Below are 22,441 nucleotides of genomic sequence, written 5' to 3'. Positions count from 1 at the left end.
TACTAGTTACAGAATTTGCCAGTGACTGTGCAATAAAACAACTTAATGAGGAAATGTTTTACATTGTTCTCATTCTCATTCTTCTGGGAAACTATGTCACCATGTCGGGGAGCAAAAGAAACGCTTGAAGATTGATTGAGACTATGACAAGTTGACCTAATGTATGTTTAAAAGTGTGTGTGTGTGTGTGTGTGTGTGTGTGTGTGTGTGTGTGTGTGTGTGTGTGTGTGTGTGTGTGTGTGTGGGGGGGGGGGGGGGGGGGTGTGTGTGTGAGTGTGAGTGAGAGAGAGAGAGAGAGAGAGAGAGAGAGTTGTGATTTTCCTTTCTTGTAGAGCGGAAAGTATCACCACACCCGTGACTTTACCTGTATTTCTGTTTGGCAGGTAAATGTGGCAGGACTGGTTACAGTGGGCGTATGTCACTGACACACACACACACACACACACACACACACACACACACACACACACACACACACACACACACACACACACTTTTTGTGACTGAGAATGATTGTCGGAGAGGAGGTAGTCTCATAAGTTAGACATCCGGAGTATTGAACACAACACTGACACACGGTCGGACCTATCATCCAGAAAGGTAGAAACTTTTACTCTTATTTTTTTTTATGTTAAATGGACTTGTACATTATGCTTCTCAGACTTATCTAAAGTAAACATTTATTTAGCAGGCACAATGTAGGGTTGTTGAAACAGGAGTCATGCGTGTTACATTTTAAGGTAGATATCTTCTAGCACGTGACACTGGAAGGTTCTAGAATGTCAAAATATCCATGTGGCACCTAATTAAATGAGTAAACAATCATATATGGCCTGTTTCGCAGACATGGATTAAGCCTTAAATTGTGGACTAAATTGTACTTTCAATGGACAATCTCCATTCAAAACTCCATTTAGTCCAGGACTAGGCCCTTGGAGTGCTGCTGTACTTATCTTAATTTAATTGTTTGTGCATGTGAAGGAAATTAGCACCAAGTTTTTTTTTCCTTTGTGAGTTTTTTCCCATTGTAAATTGAGCGCGTCATAGCCTTTTTTTCTTGAATGTCAAAAAAAAACTAACATTTAGACTGTTTTTAAAGTAGGCCTGCAACAAACAATGATTTTCGTGTATGCTTTAAACACTTACATTTGAGTAGCAGAAATCTAATTTGTTCATCGACTTGCTTAAAATCGAATTATTCCAAACATTTTCTCAAGAAACTAACATTTAGAAGTGCAGTTTCATTTCAAACCAGTTAAATAAAGCATTGAGCCCTTTTCTGCATGTGTGTATGTGTATATCAGTCAAGCGCTTTATTGTGAAAGGATGATTAATTAAATTCACAGGTCACAACAAGCCTCAGCCGTAATCCGTTCTATTGTTAAGTTGACAGGAGTGTCTCGTGTTGGTATTTTAAGCTCTGTTGATATGTTGCGATATGTTTTAAATAAGCGTAAAGGCTTTTTTGTGGTTTGCAATACCTTGGCGACAAACCAACTGCCTTCAGGGCAATGGTGACGCTCAAAGCAATAAGTTGCAATGTCACTGAAGGATCTGGAAAGCAAGTTGTTTACTCTATAAGGGGGAGAACAGTTGTCTTCCCCTGTAAATAACTAGAAATATTCAAAAATATATATATTATAACATCGTAACATAACATATCATTAAAAATGTATTGTAAATATGTTTTATCTGGTAAAATAAAGGCTAAATAAATATTTAAAAAAAAAATGTTTTATCAGAATAGTTAGGACACACTACTATGATCTATGATTCCCCTATCATAACATAACATCACATATCATTTACATATTATTGTAAATAAGAAACTGTTCTTAATATTGTATCTGGAAACATAAAGGTAAAATAAAATATTAAAAAATAAGAAGAAATATTTTTTATTAGAATAGTTAGGACACACTTGTATCCTCTATTGTATTAAAAAAAAAGTTTGAGGCAGTGTGTGTTCAAGTCTCAAGTCGACCCAAGAACTCTATTATGACAAGGTTAAAAAGATGAGAACAAACTGGCTATTAACACATTTTTATAGTTATTTGATCACATATTAGACTATAGCTTATGGAATTGATTTGTTTTTGTGAATGGCTCCTTCCCTCATCCCTTGTTTTTGAAATTATTTCTAAGTATAGAAACATAGCAACAGGTTTTTGGGAGAACTACTGCATATGTGAAAAATATACTATGCTTAATTTGTGACTGAAGTAAAAATTGAAAATGGCATATAGTTAAAATGTAATATAGTTAAAAAGAACTGAGTTAACCAGACCTCTTGTTGACAACATGTCTGATTGAAGCTAGCCTCTCGTAGCTTCATTAGCAGTCCGTACAATAACACACTTGACTCTCGTACCAAAACTGTCGGTGCTCAGCTTGCATTGTGGGTATACAGGCGGAATGTAGTACTCTTTTAATATGTAGTTGTAAGTTAAAAAAAATGTGAACAAAACACTCCAATAATTGTACTTCTGACCTTCTACATGGCATTTTAACTTGGAATAATTCAATACAAGAACTAATACATAAGATATTATACTACACGTGACTTGCCATTCATTATATTTTCAAATCTCAGTGCGGTCCGATATCTTTAACCTCAAATGTACCTTGAAAGCAATTTCTTGGAAAACGACAAATGTTTGAAATGCATTTGTGTGATTTATGGGCTTTATCTCACCCAAAGCATGCTAGGATAGTTAACTCAAAAGCAGCTATAAGAAGTGAGTGGAGATAGCAGAACAATTTAAACAGATATGGCAGCCTTTTCTTGACTATATAACAGCGCTGAAGTGACCTTCATGGCTGTTTATCTTTTCATTTTTTGCTTAACATTTGCCAATAGTTAAAAGAAAGTCCTTAGAAAACCTGTAAGGTAGAGTACGCCATCTTGGTTGTTTGTTTTGTTTTGTCTCTTGTTTTTGTGTTCACTTTTTCAGTGTGTGTGTGTGTGTGTGTGTGTGTGTGTGTGTGTATGTGTGTGTGTGTGTGTTCTTTAAAAATGTATAAACAAATTAAAAAATAAAAAGAAGTGGGTGGAGTAGATAATGTAGCAAAATTAATTAGATAATACTGTTTCTACAACAACAACAGTACAGTACCTTTGACATATGATTAGACAATTCTAGAATCATCTCAGACGTTACCGGTACAAAAACAATTTGTCTCTCGTGATCATGTAGGACAGAATCTGGCCCGACTGCATTCCTAAAGTGTCTTGACTATCGTAATCTGATACAGGGCGACGTGTGTTATCTGTGAGTGTGTGTTACATAATGTCTTTATTTATGATAACTTCAGCTTTCCCACAATTCAAGATACAGGCTGTGTTTGAAAAGCCCTACTAACATCCTACTCATACTAAAAGCCCTACTAACGTCCTACTCATACTAAAAGCCCTACTTAACGTCCTACTCATACTACAAGCCCTACTAACGTCCTACTCATACTAAAGCCATACTAACGTCCTACTCATACTAAAAGCCCTACTAACATCCTACTCATACTACAAGCCCTACTAACATCCTACTCATACTAAAGCCCTACTAACGTCCTACTCATACTAAAAGCCCTACTTAACGTCCTACTCATACTACAAGCCCTACTAACGTCCTACTCATACTAAAAGCCCTACTAATGTCCTACTCATACTACAAGCCCTACTAACATCCTACTCATACTAAAAGCCCTACTAACTATTGTTTCGATGAAGGATCTTGTTAAAGATATCCCATTCCAGTGGCTCCGGTGGCGTAGTGGATAGAGCGCGTACCATATCGGCTCCGGCCTTCGTTGCAGTGGTCGCGGGTTCAAATCCGAACCGTGGACCTTTACTGCAGGTCATCCCCCCCCCCCTCTCTCTCTCTCTCTCTCTCTCTCTCTCTCTGTCTCCCCATTTCAACTCTGTACTGTCTAATAAAGCTTGAAAATAATAAAAATGTGCTATTGTTGTTTCAAAACATGGTCTCTCCCTCCTCTCTCTCTCTCTCTCTCTCTCTCTCTCTACAGGATGTCTTTACATGGAAGCTTTCTGTCAGACGAACAGTTCCTGTGTTCCATCTGCCTCGATGTCTTCAACAACCCTTCGTCCACGCCGTGCGGCCACAGCTACTGCATGGCCTGCATCAGCAAATACTGGGACGGGTCTAAGGTGTGTGTCACTCCATTATCTGTCCCTTTTCTGTGTGCTCATGTGTTTTTGGTTAGAAGTAGGTGACTGTAGGTGACTGTGTGTGTGTGTGTGTGTGTGTGTGTGTGTGTGTGTGTGTGTGCGTGTGTGTGTGCGTGTGTGTGTGTGTGTGTGTGTGTGTGTGTGTCTTTCTCCAATCTCTGCGGGGACAGCACAACAGCAGGTTGAACACAGTAGACAGGTCCCAACGTACGTAGCTATTGTTTAACGATCGATCCCATTTATACTTACTTATTTTACACATCCCTCCACACTACTCTCCCTACTTCTGTCCTTTCTCTATATTGATTTACTTCATTTGTTATAAGTGAAGTTACTTTTTTTTTAAAAGATAATTTTTTGGCATTTTCAAGCTTTTATTGATAGTACAGAGTTGAAATGGGGAGACAGAGAGAGAGAGGGGGGGGGGGGATGACCTGCAGTAAAGGTCCACGAAATGTGTCTTTTCTCATATCCCCTCTCAAGTTCCCACACTCCAGAGGGGGTCAGAGCGCAGGGTCAGCCATAGTACAGCGCCCCTGGAGCAGTTTGGGGTTAAGTGTCTTGCTCAAGGACACAATGGTAGAGATGGTGGGCAACGTAGATGTAATAGCAGCCACGACTAGTTCATCTACTAACACCCTGCTGTCCGGTGCCGGGGATCCAACCAGAGACCTCATGGTTACTGGGAGGAGGAACCAGAGACCTCATGGTTACTGGGAGGAGGAACCAAAGACCTCATGGTTACTGGGAGGAGGAACCAGAGACCTCATGGTTACTGGGAGGAGGAACCAGAGACCTCATGGTTACTGGGAGGAACCAGGGACCTCATGGTTACTGGTCGGCCACCTTTCCCCTAGGACATCCTACCACCCCGATTATGGTCTTAATTGTACATGTCCACCATTTCTCTTTCAGGTTTGCCAGTGTCCGCTGTGTAAGAAAACCTTCCAGAAGCGTCCAGACCTGCAGATCAACCGTTCGCTGAGAGAGATCACGGAGCATTTCAGAGAGATGCAGAGCAGCAGCGGGGCGGTGCTGAAGGAGAAGAGGTCGGGGAGAGGAGGAGGGGGAGAAGGGGGGATACCCGACGATCTGTTTGTTGAACTAAAGAAGAAGCTGCCTCGATCTCACAGAGTACCATCGACACACGGTGTGGCTAATGGTAAATAAGGGTTTGTCTTAATATATATGAGTCAGGTGATCCTAACCCTACATTTTACCATGTGTGACGTCACACATGGTAAAATGTAGGGTCAGACAGTGAGACTATAAAACACTATTTCTGCTTTTTCTCAGGCTAGGATGAACCGATTACTAAAAATGTTTGCACATTCATACTACATAGGATCTCAGAGTTCAATACACCTTCATATTACCCACCGGTGAAGTAGGTCTTTAAGGAGAGACTGATGTGTTGATGAAGAGTCAGGAGATCGTCAAAAAGATAGAATTTTTGTCTCATTTCTTGTATCTTTTACATTGGAAGGTGTGGCCATCCCTGCGTCCTTAACGGTCCCCACAACATCTCTGACCTCTTCTACACCAAACAGTCCTATCACCGGATCGACCATCAACACCTCCGAACCTCCAGCCGCAGCACCCCCTTTCCCTCGCTCCTACAGCCGGAGAAGGTTCACCATTGGTGCGGGAGCGTGCATGCAGAACCTCCCCCTCTGTGAAATCCACCACAGAGGACTAATGGTAACAATAGTCCCTTGAAAATAAGCATTTCTTTAATACCTTACAATGAGCCTTTTATATCTAGATTGATGTTGCACCGCCATGTTTCTACAGTAGCACAGAACGGACAAACTTAACGGCCTTTCGCGTTTTTATATATAGTGGGCGTCCTGGGGAAATACACCTGTTGGAAGACCAAGAAGAAGAAGAAGTATTATAGAATAAATAACTAAATACATCTTCACCTCATCACTTGATATTGTGGAAAGACTTGAGGCAGTGGTGGATGATGCCATCTTTAGTAACTATAGCTTCTTGTCCTTGAAGGCCACCGTAGCTTCTGTAAATTCCCTGAAGGTAGCATTTATTACAAGGTAGCATTGACATCTAGAATCTCACCACTAGATAAACCAAAAATACTCTTACATTACACACTGTACCTTTAATGTGAGGCTGAAAATATTCATGGCAGGTAACGATTTGACACAGCATAACCAACCGTAGCTTCTGTAAATTCATCCAAAGGGAGGGGTAGGCAAGGGATGTGTTGAAATGTCCCCACTAGATGCCTCCCATATACACCCTTATGGCAGGTAAAGATTTGGCCGTGCATAACTATCTTTAACTGGGGAGTGGTAGGATTGCCTAGAGGTAAGGGGGCCGACTAGTAACCATAACCGTCGCTGGTTCGATCCCCAGTACCGGACAGGAGGGTGTTATTTGTAAAACTAGAGAGGCTGACCTAAATGTAATTTTGATTGCCATGTGTGTGAATCACCTTGTATGTGTGTGTAATGGACACAATAAAGACTAAACTTAACTTTACTGTTTTCAGATTTACTGTAGAACGGACAGAGAATGTATCTGTCCCGTGTGCCAGGTCGAGAGCCATCAAGATCACGAAACAGTGACTGTCGAAGACGAGTGGACGGACAATCTGGTAGGACATTCTTAAAGGAATACTTCACCCATACAGAACCGGCGTTCTATCATGATGAAATCGCTATTAAAATATAATGAATGAGGTTTGTCTTCCCTCAGTCTTCCCTTGGCCCAGCTGTCCTGTTAATCCTAACCCTACATTTTCCCATGTGTGATGTCACGCATGGGAAAATGTAGGGTTAGACAGTGAGACCATAAAAACACTCTTTCTGCCTTTTCTCAGGCTAGGATGAACCGATTTCTTAAATGTTTGCACATTCATACTACATAGGATCACAGAGTTCAATACACCTTCATATTTCCACCGGTGAAGTAGGTCCTTAAGAATGATGTTTGAAGTAAATGATTCAGACCTCAGTGGGCTTAGTTACTTTGTATTTAAAATAGCTACGAGGAACTTTTAAATATTTCTGAAACAGTCTAATTTCTCCTCTGATGATCATGAATGACATGTAACAGCAAACGAGACCATCAGTGCAGAGAATGCTATTTTTACATTGTTTTTCTTAAGACAGCTGACAGTTCCTCATAGCCACTTAAACAAGAGAACATTGTCTGTTAAGAGGAAGAACGATAACAAAGCATAAACAGGTAGAAAGCAGGTGATGACGAAATAGCGCAAAGTTCCTCGTGTTTGGAAATCGTAGCCAAACAAAACAGATTTCACATGGACACAAGGCATTCTATAATTGGAATGTACAATGAATGAATGGAACCTGGATCCCTGAAAAGTTGACCAGTTTTTAAAACGTTGCCGAAGACTCACTTTTGTTGCATTGGCCTTTAACAAAAGTTGAGACTTTGACACTCCTAACTTTATTTTTCCTCATGTATCTTATGTGCTGTTTTGTATTGTATCTTGTACAGCACTTTGGTCAACTGATGCTGTTTTTAAATGTGCTATAGAAATACATTTGACTTTACAAAACATATTATCCTGCTGATACAATGGCCACACACATACTTTTGAGGGTTGAGGCAACGATTCTGGAGAACGTCAATGTCAAAATCCCTTTTTGTCAAAATCAGTGAATATCTCCTCACGATCCACTACCTGCCTATACTGTGTGTGTGTGTGTGTGTGTGTGTGTGTGTGTGTGTGTGTGTGTGTGTGTGTGTGTGTGTGTGTGTGTGTGTGTGTGTGTGTGTGTGTGTGTGTGTGTGCTGAACAAATCCAGTGTTAATACACAGCCTAGGTTCTGTATACTAGTATTTCTACAATGGTAAATGTAAACCTGACATGTCCTTTGCTCGAAATGCTTGCAAAGATTTCACATTCTCAGGAAGAAGGCACACATATAATTCAATGTGTCTGTCTGTCTGTCTGTATGTCTGTCTGTCTGTCTGTCTGTCTGTCTGCCTGTCTGTCTGTCTGTCTGTCTGCCTGTCTGTCTGTCTGTCTGTCTGTATGTCTGTCTGTCTGTCTGTCTGTCTGTCTGTCTGTCTGTCTGTCTGTCTGTCTGTCTGCCTGTCTGTCTGTCTGTCTGTCTGTCTGTGTGTCTGTCTGCAGGCCCAGCTGAATGCCTCTAAGCAGGAGATCCAGGAGATGATCAGGCAGAGAATGAGGAAAATCGAGGAGATCAAACTGTCGGTGGCTGAACTGCAGGTAAAACCCAACAGAGCGTTAACACCACAGCCATGCAGCCCAACCTGTTAACCTGCCTCTCTCGCTATGTTATCGGGCTTTAAATCACACACACACACACACACACACACACACACACACACACACACACACACACACACACACACACACACACACACACACACACACACACACACACACACACACACACACACCAACTTCTAACCTGAACTATTACCCAATTATCGTTTTTATTCACAACCTTTTGTAGTTTCTTGTCTGACTTCTGATGGTGAGGCTGGATGAAAGAAGTTGACAGCTGACGCAGGTTTGAGGAGGCTTTCAGGAACAGCTTAATTTATTTAACACAACAAATCTCATACTGCAGTAAACGAAGCCAAATAAAAGTCAGAGTATTTTAGCCAAATTGAAACAGAGGAAGATACAAGACTGATCCTGGTCAAACGTAAAAGCCCCCCGAATGCTGCTCTGCAGGCTCTCTTATCCCAGGGTTCACGTAAACTGATTGGTCGTCAAAGACGACACTCTTTGTCTAATTGGTGGGTTTTAACTATTGTGCAATCACCCCTCCGAAACATCTGTGGAATAGTTTGACAGAGACACTGTCCGGCCTGGCGGCCTGAAGTCTGGGCTTGACCAGTAACACCAACAGTTTTGGACAGAGGCCGTATATTATACCCTCTCCTGATGGCTGAGAAAAGCTCGAATCCGGCTTGTGCTAACTCAAATCTATAAAACAGTCGTACAAGTGTCTGCCTTAACTTAAACACAGCTAAGGTGATTTACAGAAGCTCAGACCTCATCGGCAACTTACACATTCCTAGAAGTGGGGGGTTGGCAAATTATGCCTTCTGCTAGTCTAAAGAAAATGTGTTTTAAGTTGTTCATACACTACACTTTCTTTACAGTTGTACCAGTTCCCTGATTGTAAATGTTTGTATTTCCAAGTTTCCGAGTTTTTTCCAAAATTTCTGGACTTAACATCCCTGACTCACCAATTCCCCAGTTAGCGACGGAGTTAAAGACGGCCTGATGAGTTTGCCAAAGGGGGCGCAAGAATCAACAAAAAACGAGACACCCAACTTATATTAATGTTTGGCTATTTTAGACCAGGTTTCCAGAGGCTTTACAATTGTGACTGCTGTGACAACCATTTCTCAAAAGATAATATATCCCATAATATTAACCAACCCAAACTCCTGATTCCCCCAGGGCTCTATGGAGCGGGAGACGGCTGGCAGCATGTCCCTGCTCTCGGCCTTGGTCTCGGCGTTAGAGCGCTCCCAGGCCTAATGCATTTACCAAAGGGGGCGCTAGACTCCACAAAAACTCAAAAGTTCCTCTAGGAAAACCCTGACCAATTATATGAAGGATCTAAGATTAATTGAAATATGGAGAACACAAAACCCCTAATGATAACAATACTCTTGTTAATCAAGCTCATATAAAACTCAATCACGAATCAACAACTTTTTGATTTCCATGGAGCTGTCGTCTAATGTTAAAAAATGCTGGTACAATAGTATTATAATTTTGTGACCTTAATATTTAATATTTAACATCACATACTCCATAATTCCCCCAGGGCTCTATGGAGCGGGAGACGGCTGGCAGCATGTCCCTGCTCTCGGCCTTGGTCTCGGCATTAGAGGCGCTCTCAGGCCGAGCTCATGGAGGTCATGGAGATGATTAGAAATATCAAACAGTTTCAGAAATATTTAAAAGTTCCTCATAGCTACTTTAATTCTCAATTCCGCAAAAAAAAATTATAAAACTTAAATTGTGACTATAACAAACATTTCTTGTAAGGGATCCCTAACTTTTACACCTCTGATTCCTAAATTCCATCCAGGGTGCTATGGAGCGAGAGACTTTGGGAGTGTTTCAGCCTTTTCAGGGCTTTTAAACATACTTTTTCTTTTTACTCTTTTAAAATTCATGAACCTAAAAAAATAGTGCCAAACATTTTTTTATAAAGACCAGGAAAAATCACACACACACTCATACATTTCTGGTGTTGACAATGGCTTGAATAAAATTCACACCACTGATTCCTAAACTCCCCCAGGGCTCTATGGAGCGAGAGACGGCTGGCAGCATGACCCTGCTCTCGGCCTTGGTCTCGGCGTTGGAGCGCTCTCAGGCCGAGCTTATGGAGGTCATGGAGATGAGCCGGCGTGCGGCGGAGCATCAGGCCGACGCCATGGTGCGGCAGCTGCAGCTAGAGGTGGACGAACTGCGCCGGAGAGACACCGCACTCAACGAGCTCTCACAGTCTGAAGACCATCTGCACTGTGTCAAGGTTTTTTATTTCAGACATATCAAAAACAATACAAAACTAAATGAAAAGCACAAAAATACAACAAACAAAATTTATGTTTAAAAGACTTCACAAAAAGAAAAAAAAAAAGAAAAAAAATTATCTGTATTGATGTGACATGCCCGAAAAGGAGCAGGAAGAAGTATACACTTATTTAATCCTACCCCTTTTCCATAGTAAAAAAATAAAATAAAAAATATATAAAAAAATAAAAATAAAAATAAAAATATAAAAATATTTATTATATTCGTAGCCTGTTTTGATGTATGCTTGTTTATTTTTCCAATTTTTTAATTTAAATCTATCACTTTAGACTCTGTCACTCCCAAGCACTGTAGGCCGACTGACATACAAATACACTAAAAATGTAAAAGTTTAAAAAACTCTCTTCACTTTATTATGTTTTTGTTGAGATAACTTATCATTCATATGTAACGTAAATGTATCTTCAATGAAAATGAAAATTATATTTTTAAGACCATCTACGCTGTGTAAAGGTTGGTGGTACACTTTTAAGTATGCTTGTTTATTTTAAAAAAAATACATTATTTTTAAAATGTTTTAATATAAATATATAATTTATTTGATATAATACTACACTGTCAGTGTCATGTAAAACCTTTTTTTAATTATAATGCGTTAAGGATAATCAGTTGGCTCAAATGTAGGAAGTTTTCATTCAAACTTGAGAGTTTTAGTCCAAGTCTCAAAACTTAAAAATCTTAAAAAATTGGGGTTCTCCTAACTTTTTCATTCTAACAGTATTTTGCGGGGAAAATAGTTAAGCATAATTTGACGTCCTTGTATTGATTCCCACCTATAGGCCTATTCCAGACATTCCCGGGCCTCTCCACCCCTCCTCCTACTAAAGACTTTTAGTTTTGGCCTCAAAACTTAAAAACCTAGCAAAGACAGTTGACTTTTGTACAGTGCATTGTTTTGCGAATTTCGTCGGAAACATAGTTAAGCATAATTTGACGTCCTTGTACTTGACTTGAAAATGACTTAAAAATTTCGAGGTTTTACAGTGAATTGTGGCGAGAATGTTAAAAAAACCTAGTATTGCATCATTTGAATCCTTGTCTGAATTCCGACCTGTATTCCAGACCTTCCCGACCCTGTCCACCCCTCCTCCCACTAAAGACTGGAGCGGTGTGTCAGTGAACGGTGATCTGGGAACAGGAACAATCTACCGCTCGCTCGCCGCTCAGGTCGAGAAGTTCCAGGAAGAACTGAGGAACGCTGCAGAGAGAGGTTTGTGATAGCTAGGGAGAATACTTTGCACATCTACAGCTCTGGAAAAAATGAAGAGACCAGTCTGGATTTTTCTTCAATCTTCATCTCTACATTACTTAATGGAAATGCTCTTTAATGACAATATTTTTGGGGGGAATTTGGTAGAAATGTTGTCAGTAGTTTATAGAATAAAACCAAAATGTTCATTCTACTCAAACATATTCCTATAAATAGTAAAATGAGAGACACTGAATATTATTTATGCTATTAGTTATTTGGAGTGGTCTCTTCATTTTTTCCGGAGCTGTTCTTTTTTTGAGAATCTATAAAAGGAAAAGAGGATCATAATTCAGTTTGATCTATGCAAAAAACACACACTGCACCTTTAAGTTCTTCAGCCAGATACTAAAACAGATGTAATACTGCTCTCTGGTGGTAGAGCTTGTGTGGAATCAGTTTCCCTAAATTAAAAGCATGTGTATTTGCTTCCAAACCACTCCCTAGTTTGTGATTTAAACTTTTAAATAACCCTGTTTTCATTTCATTATAAAAATGTCCTTCTCTCTCTCCAGGTTTTCCCCCGGCCCCTGTCCCCGAGCCCAGTCCCGTCCGAACACTTCCCAGTAAGTTCCTTCACACTCACACTCATATTCCTTCACTTTAAAAAAGGTGCTACGAGGAACGTTTAAACATTTCTGAAACCGTCTCATTTTTCCCTCTGATGATCATAAATTACATGTAACAGCAAACGAGACCATCAGTATAAAGAATGCTGTTTTGATGTAGTTTTTCTTAATGCCTTTGTCATGGGGTATACGCTCACCCAGGAACTACAGCTGGCGTAGTAAAAACACTACCGCTTTCTAGTAATCTGAATGTGATTTAAGTTATTATTATATTTTTTTATCAATTATTCTTTTATATAATTTTTTAGACTAGTTCCGAGAGGCTCTCACGTTCTTGGGTTTTAAAAGGTTATAGGCCGACTGTATAAGCATTTACAAACACATTAACGGTATAAATCTATACAGTTCATTCTTTCTTGTCTGTCTGTGTGAGGGAGGGGGGTGGGGATGGGGGTTGTGTGTGTGTATTTTGTCTTTTTGTCTGTATAAAAAACAACTGAAAAAAACCATTAAAATATAAGTAAAAAAAAAAAAAATCTGCAGTTCATGAGAGATTTAACAACATTGTGTCTGGTATTTTTCTGCAGGAATAAAGCGAGTGCAGGAGTATGCAGGTATGTAACATCCAATAAAAAACAATATTAAAACACACACACATTCAGCTTTTCATACACGAATATGTTGAACAATATAATATAATGTCCTTTTACATTGTTCCACAGTGGATGTGACCATGGACTGCAACACTGCCCATCCCCGCCTGGTTATTTCAGAAGACATGAAGAGTGTAAGACGCCCGTTATGTTATTTTTTTCTTCTCTTTATCAGTTGTTGTATATCTGATGTATTTTTATTGTATATTGTGTTTGTGTGGTTGTTTTTGCTTTGCATTTGTTTGATTCGACGTCATTGCAAAAGAGGGTCACACACACACACCCTTAAACTAATCTTTCGAGTATAAATAAAGGTTAAATTAAAAGTATAAGACCGTAGACAATTAACCATTAAGAGTAGATTTTTATTTTAAGCATTACATTTGAGATTTGAGATATTTTTTGTGGAAGAAATACTTTATGTAAATGTGAATTTTTTAGTTTTCAAGTCCATTCCAGTTTTAAAACTTGCAATAACAAAGCCACGTGACATTTCTCTACAAACATGACAACATAATCTCTTTTGTTTTTGGTTGTCTATATACAGTCGCTTAAATCATGTGCGCAAAAAATTCACATTGGCGCCTTTTGTTGCAAGATTTTGATCCAACTTATCAAACTTAAACATACAGAAAATAGGGAGCATGCAGTAGAATATTTAATTTGTATATGCAAATGCAGACAACAGAATACTGGCACATTTTGCATATGTAGTTGCGTCTCTAAAGTTTTATGTTAAATTAACCGGTTGAGGGTGTTTTTCTGCAGGTGCGTTGTGGAGACAGACACCAGCTGCTCCCAGAGAATCCCGAGAGGTTTGACCGAGTCGTGTGTGTCCTGGGGCGGGAAGCCATCTCCTCCGGACGACACTACTGGGAGGTGAGGGGCCCGATCTTACATTCGCTTTTCCAATGTCTATTCTATACTTGATGTATTTTAATCTTGATGTATGTCATGCCCCCTGTAAAGCACTTTGAATGGCCTTGTGTCTGAATTGTGCTATAGAAATAAACCTGCCTTGCCTTTTCTATTTTGTTTATTTCTATGTGTTATTTAAATGAAGAAATTTTCACAATCTGTTAAATTTATTTTTTTAATTTGACATATTTTTTTATTTGTAATTTATGTCATTTTGAGATCACTAAAAGGTTATTATCCTATCGAAACGTATCACAATGATTTTCATCTGATCCCATAATATTGAAAAGAAACATTTTGTCCTATTGAGATGAAGCCTAAATACAGTACATGTAATTGTGTCTGTCTGTCTGTCTGTCTGTCTGTCTGTCTGTCTGTCTGTCTGCCTGCCTGCCTGTCTGTCTGTCTGTCTGTCTGTCTGCCTGTCTGTCTGTCTGTCTGTCTGTCTGTCTGTCTGCCTGCCTGTCTGTCTGTCTGTCTGTCTGTCTGTCTGTCTGTCAGGTGGAGGTGGGGGGTAAGACAGACTGGGACCTGGGTGTGGCCAGACAGACCATCAACAGGAAGGGGAAGATAGAAGTTACCCCGAGCAACGGATACTGGTTCCTCAGCCTTAGAGACAGGTTGGTTAACTGTCAATCAACCAGACATTTCACATTGATTGAATAACACCTTTTGATTACTGCTTACTGTGCTGCCCCCTAGTGGCAAAAATGAGAGGCACCTATTTGCAGACACATGGGGAAAGTGGAGCTCCACCGGAAGTCACGCCCCAAACTCATTTCATTGGTCAGAATTGTAACCTACTCTGAATTTGTTTTCTTCTTTTTGTTTTACTGCCGGAGTTCACCTAGCGGTGAATAATACTATACAGTTTCCACCGGTTATGGTGCTAGTACACAGTAAAATACGTCAGTTTGTTAAGGGTCCCAAGTGGCCAGGACGGTGGTAAAAAGTAGATGTTGAGGTAGAAGATGAATGAAGCAACGAAGCTTTGTGTACATCTTCCGAAATCCGTCTCTTTAATTCACAATTACCACAAGTAGCCTAGGTCAATCACATACAAATATAAACTCTTATCAATAACACACAAAAAGTGCCACCACATTAAAATAAACAGCTCATTTTAAAAGTGGAGTGAAAGACACATAAGGTGACAGTTTCCATTCTAGATCCTGATTGATTTACCAGATCCCTTGTCCTTTAGTGATCACAGTTTTAATTATTATATAATTTCTATATTCATATTAAGCAAACGATCGATGCTCGTCTGTGACTTTGTGATGACGCAATTTGAACAGTAACGATCGCGTGCAGCCGCAGAATTACATTTCAACCATGCATAGCCTAAATAGCCTATGTTCAGTGGCACATACGTTAAAAAAAACTCCTGTTAATAAATAAACAAATACATACAATACAATAGGTTTATTAATCTGAATGTAGAGCATGTCACGACGTGTAAGGTGGCCGCATATGAACGGCACGAGGGCTGAGAACTACGCTACTGATCAGATAAATGATCGGTCAAAAGTAAAATCATCAGGAAATGATAAAAACATCCCGCTTTAAACTGTACAGGGTCGCGTTGTGGCAGTGACTCTTTCTTCAGTCGGAGCTGCAGCGTGAAGTGAAAACAAACTCAGAGTAGGTTACAATTCTGACCAATGAAATGAGTTCGGGGCGTGGCTTCCAGTGGAGCTCCTTTTCTCCATGGGTCTGCAAATAGGTACTCTTGGCAAAAATAGTCAATTAAAGCAGCTTTAAAAAGGTAATACGAGGAACTTTTAAATATTTCTGAAACAGTCTCAGTTTTCCTCTGATGATCATAGAGGACATGTCACAGCAAACAGGACCATCAGTGCAAAGAAATGCTATTGTTATATAGTTTTTCTTATTGCCTTTGTCATGGGTATACGCTCACCCAGGAACAACAGCTGGCGTAGTAAAAAACACACTACCGCTTTTGTCTAAAGGGGGGCGCTAGAATTAACAAAAACTGAAAGTTCCTCGGAGCACCTTTAAACTCAGCATCATCTGTATTTCTTGGTGTCAGTTTCTCCCAAATGATGGAAAAAAAAATTGAATGTGTGTGTCTGTCCTCTCCACAGACATAAGTTCAACTCTGTACTATCTAATAAAGCTTGAAAATGCCAAAAAATAAATTATAAAAACTCTAGTGGTGAGAAATATATTAAAATATCTTCTTTGTTTTTTTATTTATTTTCTATGTATTTTGCCAACCCTCTCCTCAGACATAAGTACGCCTTCCGCACCGAGCCGTCCACAGACGTCCACCTGAACCTCCGACCCCAGAAGATGGGCATATTCGTGGACTTTGAGAAAGGACAGGTGCAGTACAGGAGACGTTGTATTTGATGTATTTTGCATTGTATATTGTGTATCTATTGTTGTTTTTGTATTTGTATTTGTTTGACGCGACATCATTTGAAATTAGGGTCACCCCCCCCCCCCCCACCCCCCTCAACTGATATTCCAAGTATAAATAAAAGATAAATGAAAGTATTTGATGTTAACGTTTGACTTTTTCTTTTTACTAAGTGAAGAAAGAATATCAGAAAAAAAGACCACCAATTGTCTATCATAGTTGACAGACAGACAGACAGACAGATAGACAGATAGACAGATAGATAGATAGATAGATAGATAGATAGATAGATAGATAGATAGATAGATAGATAGATAGATAGATAGATAGATAGACAGACAGACAGACAGACACATAGGCTACATTATTGATTTGTTTATTCTTGTCTATTCATAAAGTTATTTCCCCAAAACAAACCCTTTTTCCCCCTGTGTGTATCTGCAGGTTTCTTTCTACAACGTCGACGCTAAAATCCACATCTACACTTTCAACGACACGTTCAGCGAATGCATCTTCCCCTTCTTCAGCCCCTGCACCAACAAATCCGGCAAGAACGACGGCCCGCTCATAATCACCCCGGTTACCCTCAAAGAGTGACCCGAACAACACCTGAAAAAAGCTCTGTTTCTTGTATTATGCTACTCTTTTTAAAGCTATAGTGCGTATTCTTTTTCATATAACCGAATGACGCTTGTACACATTCAAGCCATTCGTAGTTGTCGGTATGGCAGCGTTTATAGACATATGTCGCACCCCCAAACCTGACACTGGTGCAGGAGCTCAAGAAAAATCCCCAAGAAGAGCCCAAGAAATGTTTCAGTTGTTGATTCTACTGCTAAGAAAAAAAAAACCTGGACGTACAGCAGAGGGTATAAAATCCATGTGCCATCACTGAAGGCTTTACCTCATGTAGATGCACCCACAGTGTTGTTGTAATTACTCAGAATTCCCTCATGGGGGGGGGTGACATAAGTTACGCACTCTAGCTTTAATATGCCAAACATAATATATATTAACCTAATCATCCTGTAAAAGAAAAAATAAATTCTTGGTCATATATTTTTTTTAATTCATCGTTGGTTTTTTAAAACTTAACTTTAAAAGTATAGTGCGTAACTTTTTAATGTAAATTAATTTCGGTTACATTCGAGCCATTATCAATGAAGCCTCATGTAGATTGCACAGACAACAGTGTTGTTGTAATTACTCAGAACTCCTCATGTGGGGCGACAGAAGTTACACACTATTGCTTTAGAGCTTTCTGTGAATAGTTTATCCTCCATACAGCTGCTGTGACATTTTAATGTTGTATTTTAAATGATTTGCTGAACGATCATGTATTAAAACAATCACGTTTTGTGATACGTGTGAATGTCGTTATTTTATATTATTTTCGCAATGTTTTCATTAACTCCATGGTGTTAGAGTAAAATATTTTTTTTTCATTTTAGGCTACTTTATTTTTTTATTTTATTTTTTTTCCCAAAGAACACAAACACACAACTAAAACGTGAACACACAAACATAAGACAAAACAAAAACAAACAACTAACATGGCGGACTCTACAGGTTTCTAAGGACATTGTTTAAACTATAGGTAGGCTACTAGATGTTAAGCAAAAAATAAAAAGTCAAAAAGGTGTCAATGAATTCCACTAATCAACCGTGGCTGAGATCAGACCCGGCACAACAGCTGCATGTCCGCATACAAACAACAACAACAACACGGCCAACAACTGTGCCACAAGACAAATAAACAGCAACTGAACGGCACAAATAGCCTATAGCATTAAAACAGCATAGCATATTAGATCCACGCCGCTCGGAAATTCACACAATTAATTAACAGCAAGGCAGCAACATAGCAAACACATTTACAGCAGCATTGTGTGCACAGCGGCACTAAATAAAGGCAGGTAGGTGCATTCCCCTACCTGGCTGGGACAGGGGGCCGTGGCTGGCGGAGGTAAACACCGGTGCTGCGCTGTACTTGTTGGTAAAGTCCACATTGAATTGGCCGTCATGTTTGGGTTCATAAAATCCTCCGGAGCCGCTAACAACCGGGGGCCTATTGCATAAAACTAGGATAAGGGATTAACCTAGGATATTTCGGTTATCCTGGCTTGCGTTAGCCATGATCCGGTTGCATAAAAGCGGAGGGACATAAGTTACCCTGGAGATCCCGACCAGGCTAAACGTAAAGGATAAACTTATTCTGTTGCCTGACTGGCTCAGTCAGCTGTCACTCCGATCTGAAATCAAAGTGTTTAACAGTTATTCCATGATCTTCCGTGTATTGCTTTATTTTCATTAGCCTGTTTTAAGGTACCACATAAAAGACTGCATTGTCATTTAGTTAACTAGTTCTTATTTTTTATTTATTTAACCTGAACCATTTATAATTAACTTAATTATAATTAGATTAAGATGCAATGATATAAATTATAATAATTTATGTGATAGTCTGTTCATATTGCAGGCTATATTTATACAATTGATTATCAATGGCAGATGACGTTGCAAGTGTGGGTCAAATAAATTCACTTTGTACTTATAACTATATCGAGGTGCATCTGATACAAAATTCAATATCAATGAAAAATTCCTTTTTTCTGTAATTGAATTCAAAAAGTGAAACTTAAATATATTCTAGAAATTCATTACACATGAAGTGAAATTAATCTAGAATAAACATCAGAAGGTCGACATTTCTGTATTATAAATCCTTTTTCTGATTGGTTGTATGTAACAGATATATATTAACAGAATTACTTACACCAGGGGCCTATTGCATAAAACTAGGATAAGCGATTAACCTAGGATTTTTCGGTTATCCTGGCTTGCGTTAGCCATGATCTGGTTGCATAAAAGCGGAGGGACATAAATTACCATAGAGATTTATCCTTTACGTTTAGCCTGGTCGGGACCAGGCTAAACGTAAAGGATAAACTTATTCTGTTGCCTGATTGGCTCAGTCAGCTGTCACTCCGATCTGAAATCAAGGTGTTTAACAGTTATTCCATGATCTTCTGTGTACTGCTTTATTTTCAATAACCTGTTTTAAAGTACCACATAAAAGACTGCCTTGTCATTTAGTTAAATAGTTCTTCTTTTTTATTATTTAACCTGAACCATTTATAATTAACTAAATTATAATTACATTAAGATGAAATGATATAAATTATAATAATTTATGTGATAGTCTGTTGATATTGCAGGCTATATTTATACAATTGATTATCGATGGCAGATGACGTTGCAAATGTGGGTCAAATAAATTCACTTTGTACTTATAACTATATTGAGGTGCATCTAAAACAAAATTAAATATCAATGAAAGTTTCCTTTTTTCTGTAATTTAATTCAAAAAGTGAAACTTAAATATGTTCTAGATTCATTACACATTAAGTGAAATTAATCTAGAATAAACATACTTTTCAGAAGGTCGACATTTCTGATTGGTTGTATGCAATATTCTAATATTTTGAGATACTGGATTTTTTATTCCATGATCAATCAATCATCCAAAAAGAAGGTCTGACATATTTCACTTTGTGTAATGACTCTATGAAAGTTTAACTATTTGAATGGACTTTCCATGATATTCTATTTTTTAAATGCACCTGTAGACTGCTCACTGTCAACTATTTTATCATAAAACAATGCAGGGACATCAAGATTAGTTGGCAGAGATGACATAGGCTGTATAAAATGATCTGTCCCCTGACTTATGGTTTAAACTAGCAAGGCATTGTGGGAAAATGGGCCGTCTTTTCCATTTTTACATCAGTAAATCTGTGTTCGACCTCTGGGTCTACTTCTGAAAGCTGTGGGCTGGCACTTAACAGAATGACTTACACCTGGCTTGACAAAGCGGCCCCTTTACATCCTGGATTGGCGTTTATGCAAATGACTAATCCAAAGTGCCCAGGCTAGACTTTGTCAAGGCTGGCTTTATCAATCATCCTGGATGTCTTTATTCCACTTTTATGCAATAGGCCCCTGGTGAGTTTACTAATGCTAACCGGCGCTAACTTTGTGTAACCTATTTCCTGTTAAAGGCTTTTACTGTGAAGGGCAGAACGGGAAAGTGGGTGTAATGTTGCAGATTGGATATTTTCAATGCGTTCCAAATCCCTTACTTCCCTACTATTTAGTATGCCAGAAAAAGGTTTAGGATGTCCCAATACATGCACGTCAATTGTAGTATGCTGAAAATAAATGCCCCACTAACTCCAATAGGGTTTTGGAGTATTCGTCTTTATTCTTGAAGTTTCTCAACATAATGAAAAAAAATCTTCTTATCTGTTTGTTTTTTTCTCTCTCTTGTGGCCCTTAAACTCTTCTGTACTTTAAGTATGTAGTGTAGTAAAAAAAAAAAAAAAGAGTATGGTTGCGTTCCGAATCGCATACTTTCTACTATATAGTATGTAGAAAAAAGATTTAGGATGTCCCGATTCTTGTGGCCAGATTTAGGATGGTTAGAAGTACCTGGATGTCCTACTTCATGCGGCCAAGATTGTTAGTGTTGAAAACTGCATCCTATTTGGGCGATTCTGACCCACAATCCGGTGCGCACGTGAAGTGACGTCACATCGACGAAGCCTCCATATGAAAACAAACGTGGATGAGACGGATATAAAAGCAAGAGGCAAGATCAAGGCGCAATGTTATGATGAAATAAGAGAGTAAAAGTATGTCCCAATAGTATGCCTACTGCATCCTAACTAGATTCTTTTTATCGTCGGATGTAGTATGTAGAATAGAAAAAAGAAAGAGTATGCGATTCGGAACGTAGGGTCAGTGCTTTTTGTGTCACCCTTCTCCGTCATATTAAAAAAACACACACGACTTTAAATCATCTTAATCAACTTAATTGAAAATTATTCACATGATAAAATCAGATTTGATACACAATGAATAATTATTAAACAGAAAAATTAGCAAATGACTTGAAAATATTCCAACAAAACAAATCAACGAGGCATTTCTGCGGAAGGAAAAAAGTAACATTGCATAATAAGTGACAGCACACATTGGGAATCGATAAATATAGCAAAGAAAACTTTACTGCCATCGGTGTGCGTGTGTGTGTGTGTGTGTGCGTGTGCGAGTGTATGTGGTAAGAAATGTAAAGCGCTTTGAGGCTGAGAAAATCGGCAAAAAATCGCTATATAAGTCAAGTCCGTTTAATAATTTATTGACGAACAATTCAAATGACGGTCCTTCCCCTTCATGAATATATGTCTTAACCCATTGATGACTATGGCAATCTAGGATGCATGTCCTTAATGCCTGAGGGTTTTCTGAAAAAATAGTACGAATTGTCAAGTCTACCAAAACCTTAATATCTAAGCCTGTGTAGCAAATAGAAACATGAAATAAAATACATTTAAAAGTTAAGGTTCACAGGTTTTATTTAAATATGCTCCCTTAGCGCTTACAAACCAACAAATATTTCTAAAAATCGTCAAAATTAGATGAATTAAAAAATTATTAAATATTGTTAATAAATAGATGCAATGTGTTGTGTGATTTTCGTCAGTAGTCTATAGTAGACCTTGATTCTGCGCACCAAACGCCACTAACTGTTCTGTCGCCGACATAGCTGGCGTATTTTTTTTTTTTTTTTTTTGATTGACATGATTTTCGGCAAACCACACAACTTTTGGGTGGTCACGTGGTCTTAAAAAAATCAACAAAACCCACCTCATGTGTATTTGAACCAATGACAGTGCATTCAAAGCTGGGAATGCCATGAAAATTAGATAAAGTAATAATGCTGCGCGACGCAGCATCAGGCAGGAGAGCCAATGTGGCATCGCGCAGCAGCCGTCATCAATGGGTTAATTAACAGTAGTCACATAGCAGTACAGATTCATTCTATA

At 38.9% G+C, this 22,441-nt stretch overlaps 2 protein-coding genes across 2 annotated transcripts in view; one reads left to right on the top strand and one right to left on the bottom strand.

Annotated features, from left to right (window-relative positions):
- Positions 1 to 515: 515 nt before the first annotated feature.
- Positions 516 to 17,878, top strand: LOC307269258 (E3 ubiquitin-protein ligase TRIM39). Its single transcript, XM_080052154.1, has 15 exons — positions 516 to 600; positions 4,024 to 4,165; positions 5,102 to 5,348; positions 5,673 to 5,887; positions 6,702 to 6,806; positions 8,319 to 8,414; positions 10,483 to 10,716; positions 11,841 to 11,988; positions 12,543 to 12,593; positions 13,184 to 13,210; positions 13,319 to 13,383; positions 14,018 to 14,128; positions 14,669 to 14,787; positions 16,420 to 16,516; positions 16,998 to 17,878. The coding sequence occupies exons 2-15, from the start codon at positions 4,025 to 4,027 to the stop codon at positions 17,148 to 17,150; spliced, it is 1,809 nt and encodes a 602-aa protein (XP_079908280.1). The 5' UTR covers positions 516 to 600; position 4,024; the 3' UTR covers positions 17,151 to 17,878.
- A 3,477-nt stretch (positions 17,879 to 21,355) lies between these two features.
- Positions 21,356 to 22,441, bottom strand: part of cmasa (cytidine monophosphate N-acetylneuraminic acid synthetase a) — a 14,473-nt gene continuing 13,387 nt past the window's right edge. Inside the window, exon 8 of the mRNA XM_080052155.1 lies at positions 21,356 to 22,441. This exon is cut by the window's right edge and continues 815 nt beyond it. The gene's annotated coding sequence lies outside the window, so the exon portion shown is untranslated.

This window comes from Ammodytes marinus, assembly GCF_949987685.1.
Source record: "Ammodytes marinus genome assembly, chromosome: 23".
NCBI classification, from domain to species: Eukaryota; Metazoa; Chordata; class Actinopteri; order Uranoscopiformes; family Ammodytidae; genus Ammodytes; species Ammodytes marinus.
Note: the sequence above shows the minus strand (reverse complement) of the source record. Positions and strands in the feature narration are given on the sequence as shown.

Excerpts from the sequence above, each read along its gene's own strand:
- LOC307269258 (XM_080052154.1), top strand. The coding sequence starts at position 4,025 with ATGTCTTTACATGGAAGCTTTCTGTCAGACGAACAGTTCCTGTGTTCC. Across the intron at positions 12,594-13,183 it reads TCCCGTCCGAACACTTCCCA|GAATAAAGCGAGTGCAGGAG; the intron begins GTAAGTTCCTTC and ends ATTTTTCTGCAG. Across the intron at positions 14,129-14,668 it reads CCGGACGACACTACTGGGAG|GTGGAGGTGGGGGGTAAGAC; the intron begins GTGAGGGGCCCG and ends TCTGTCTGTCAG.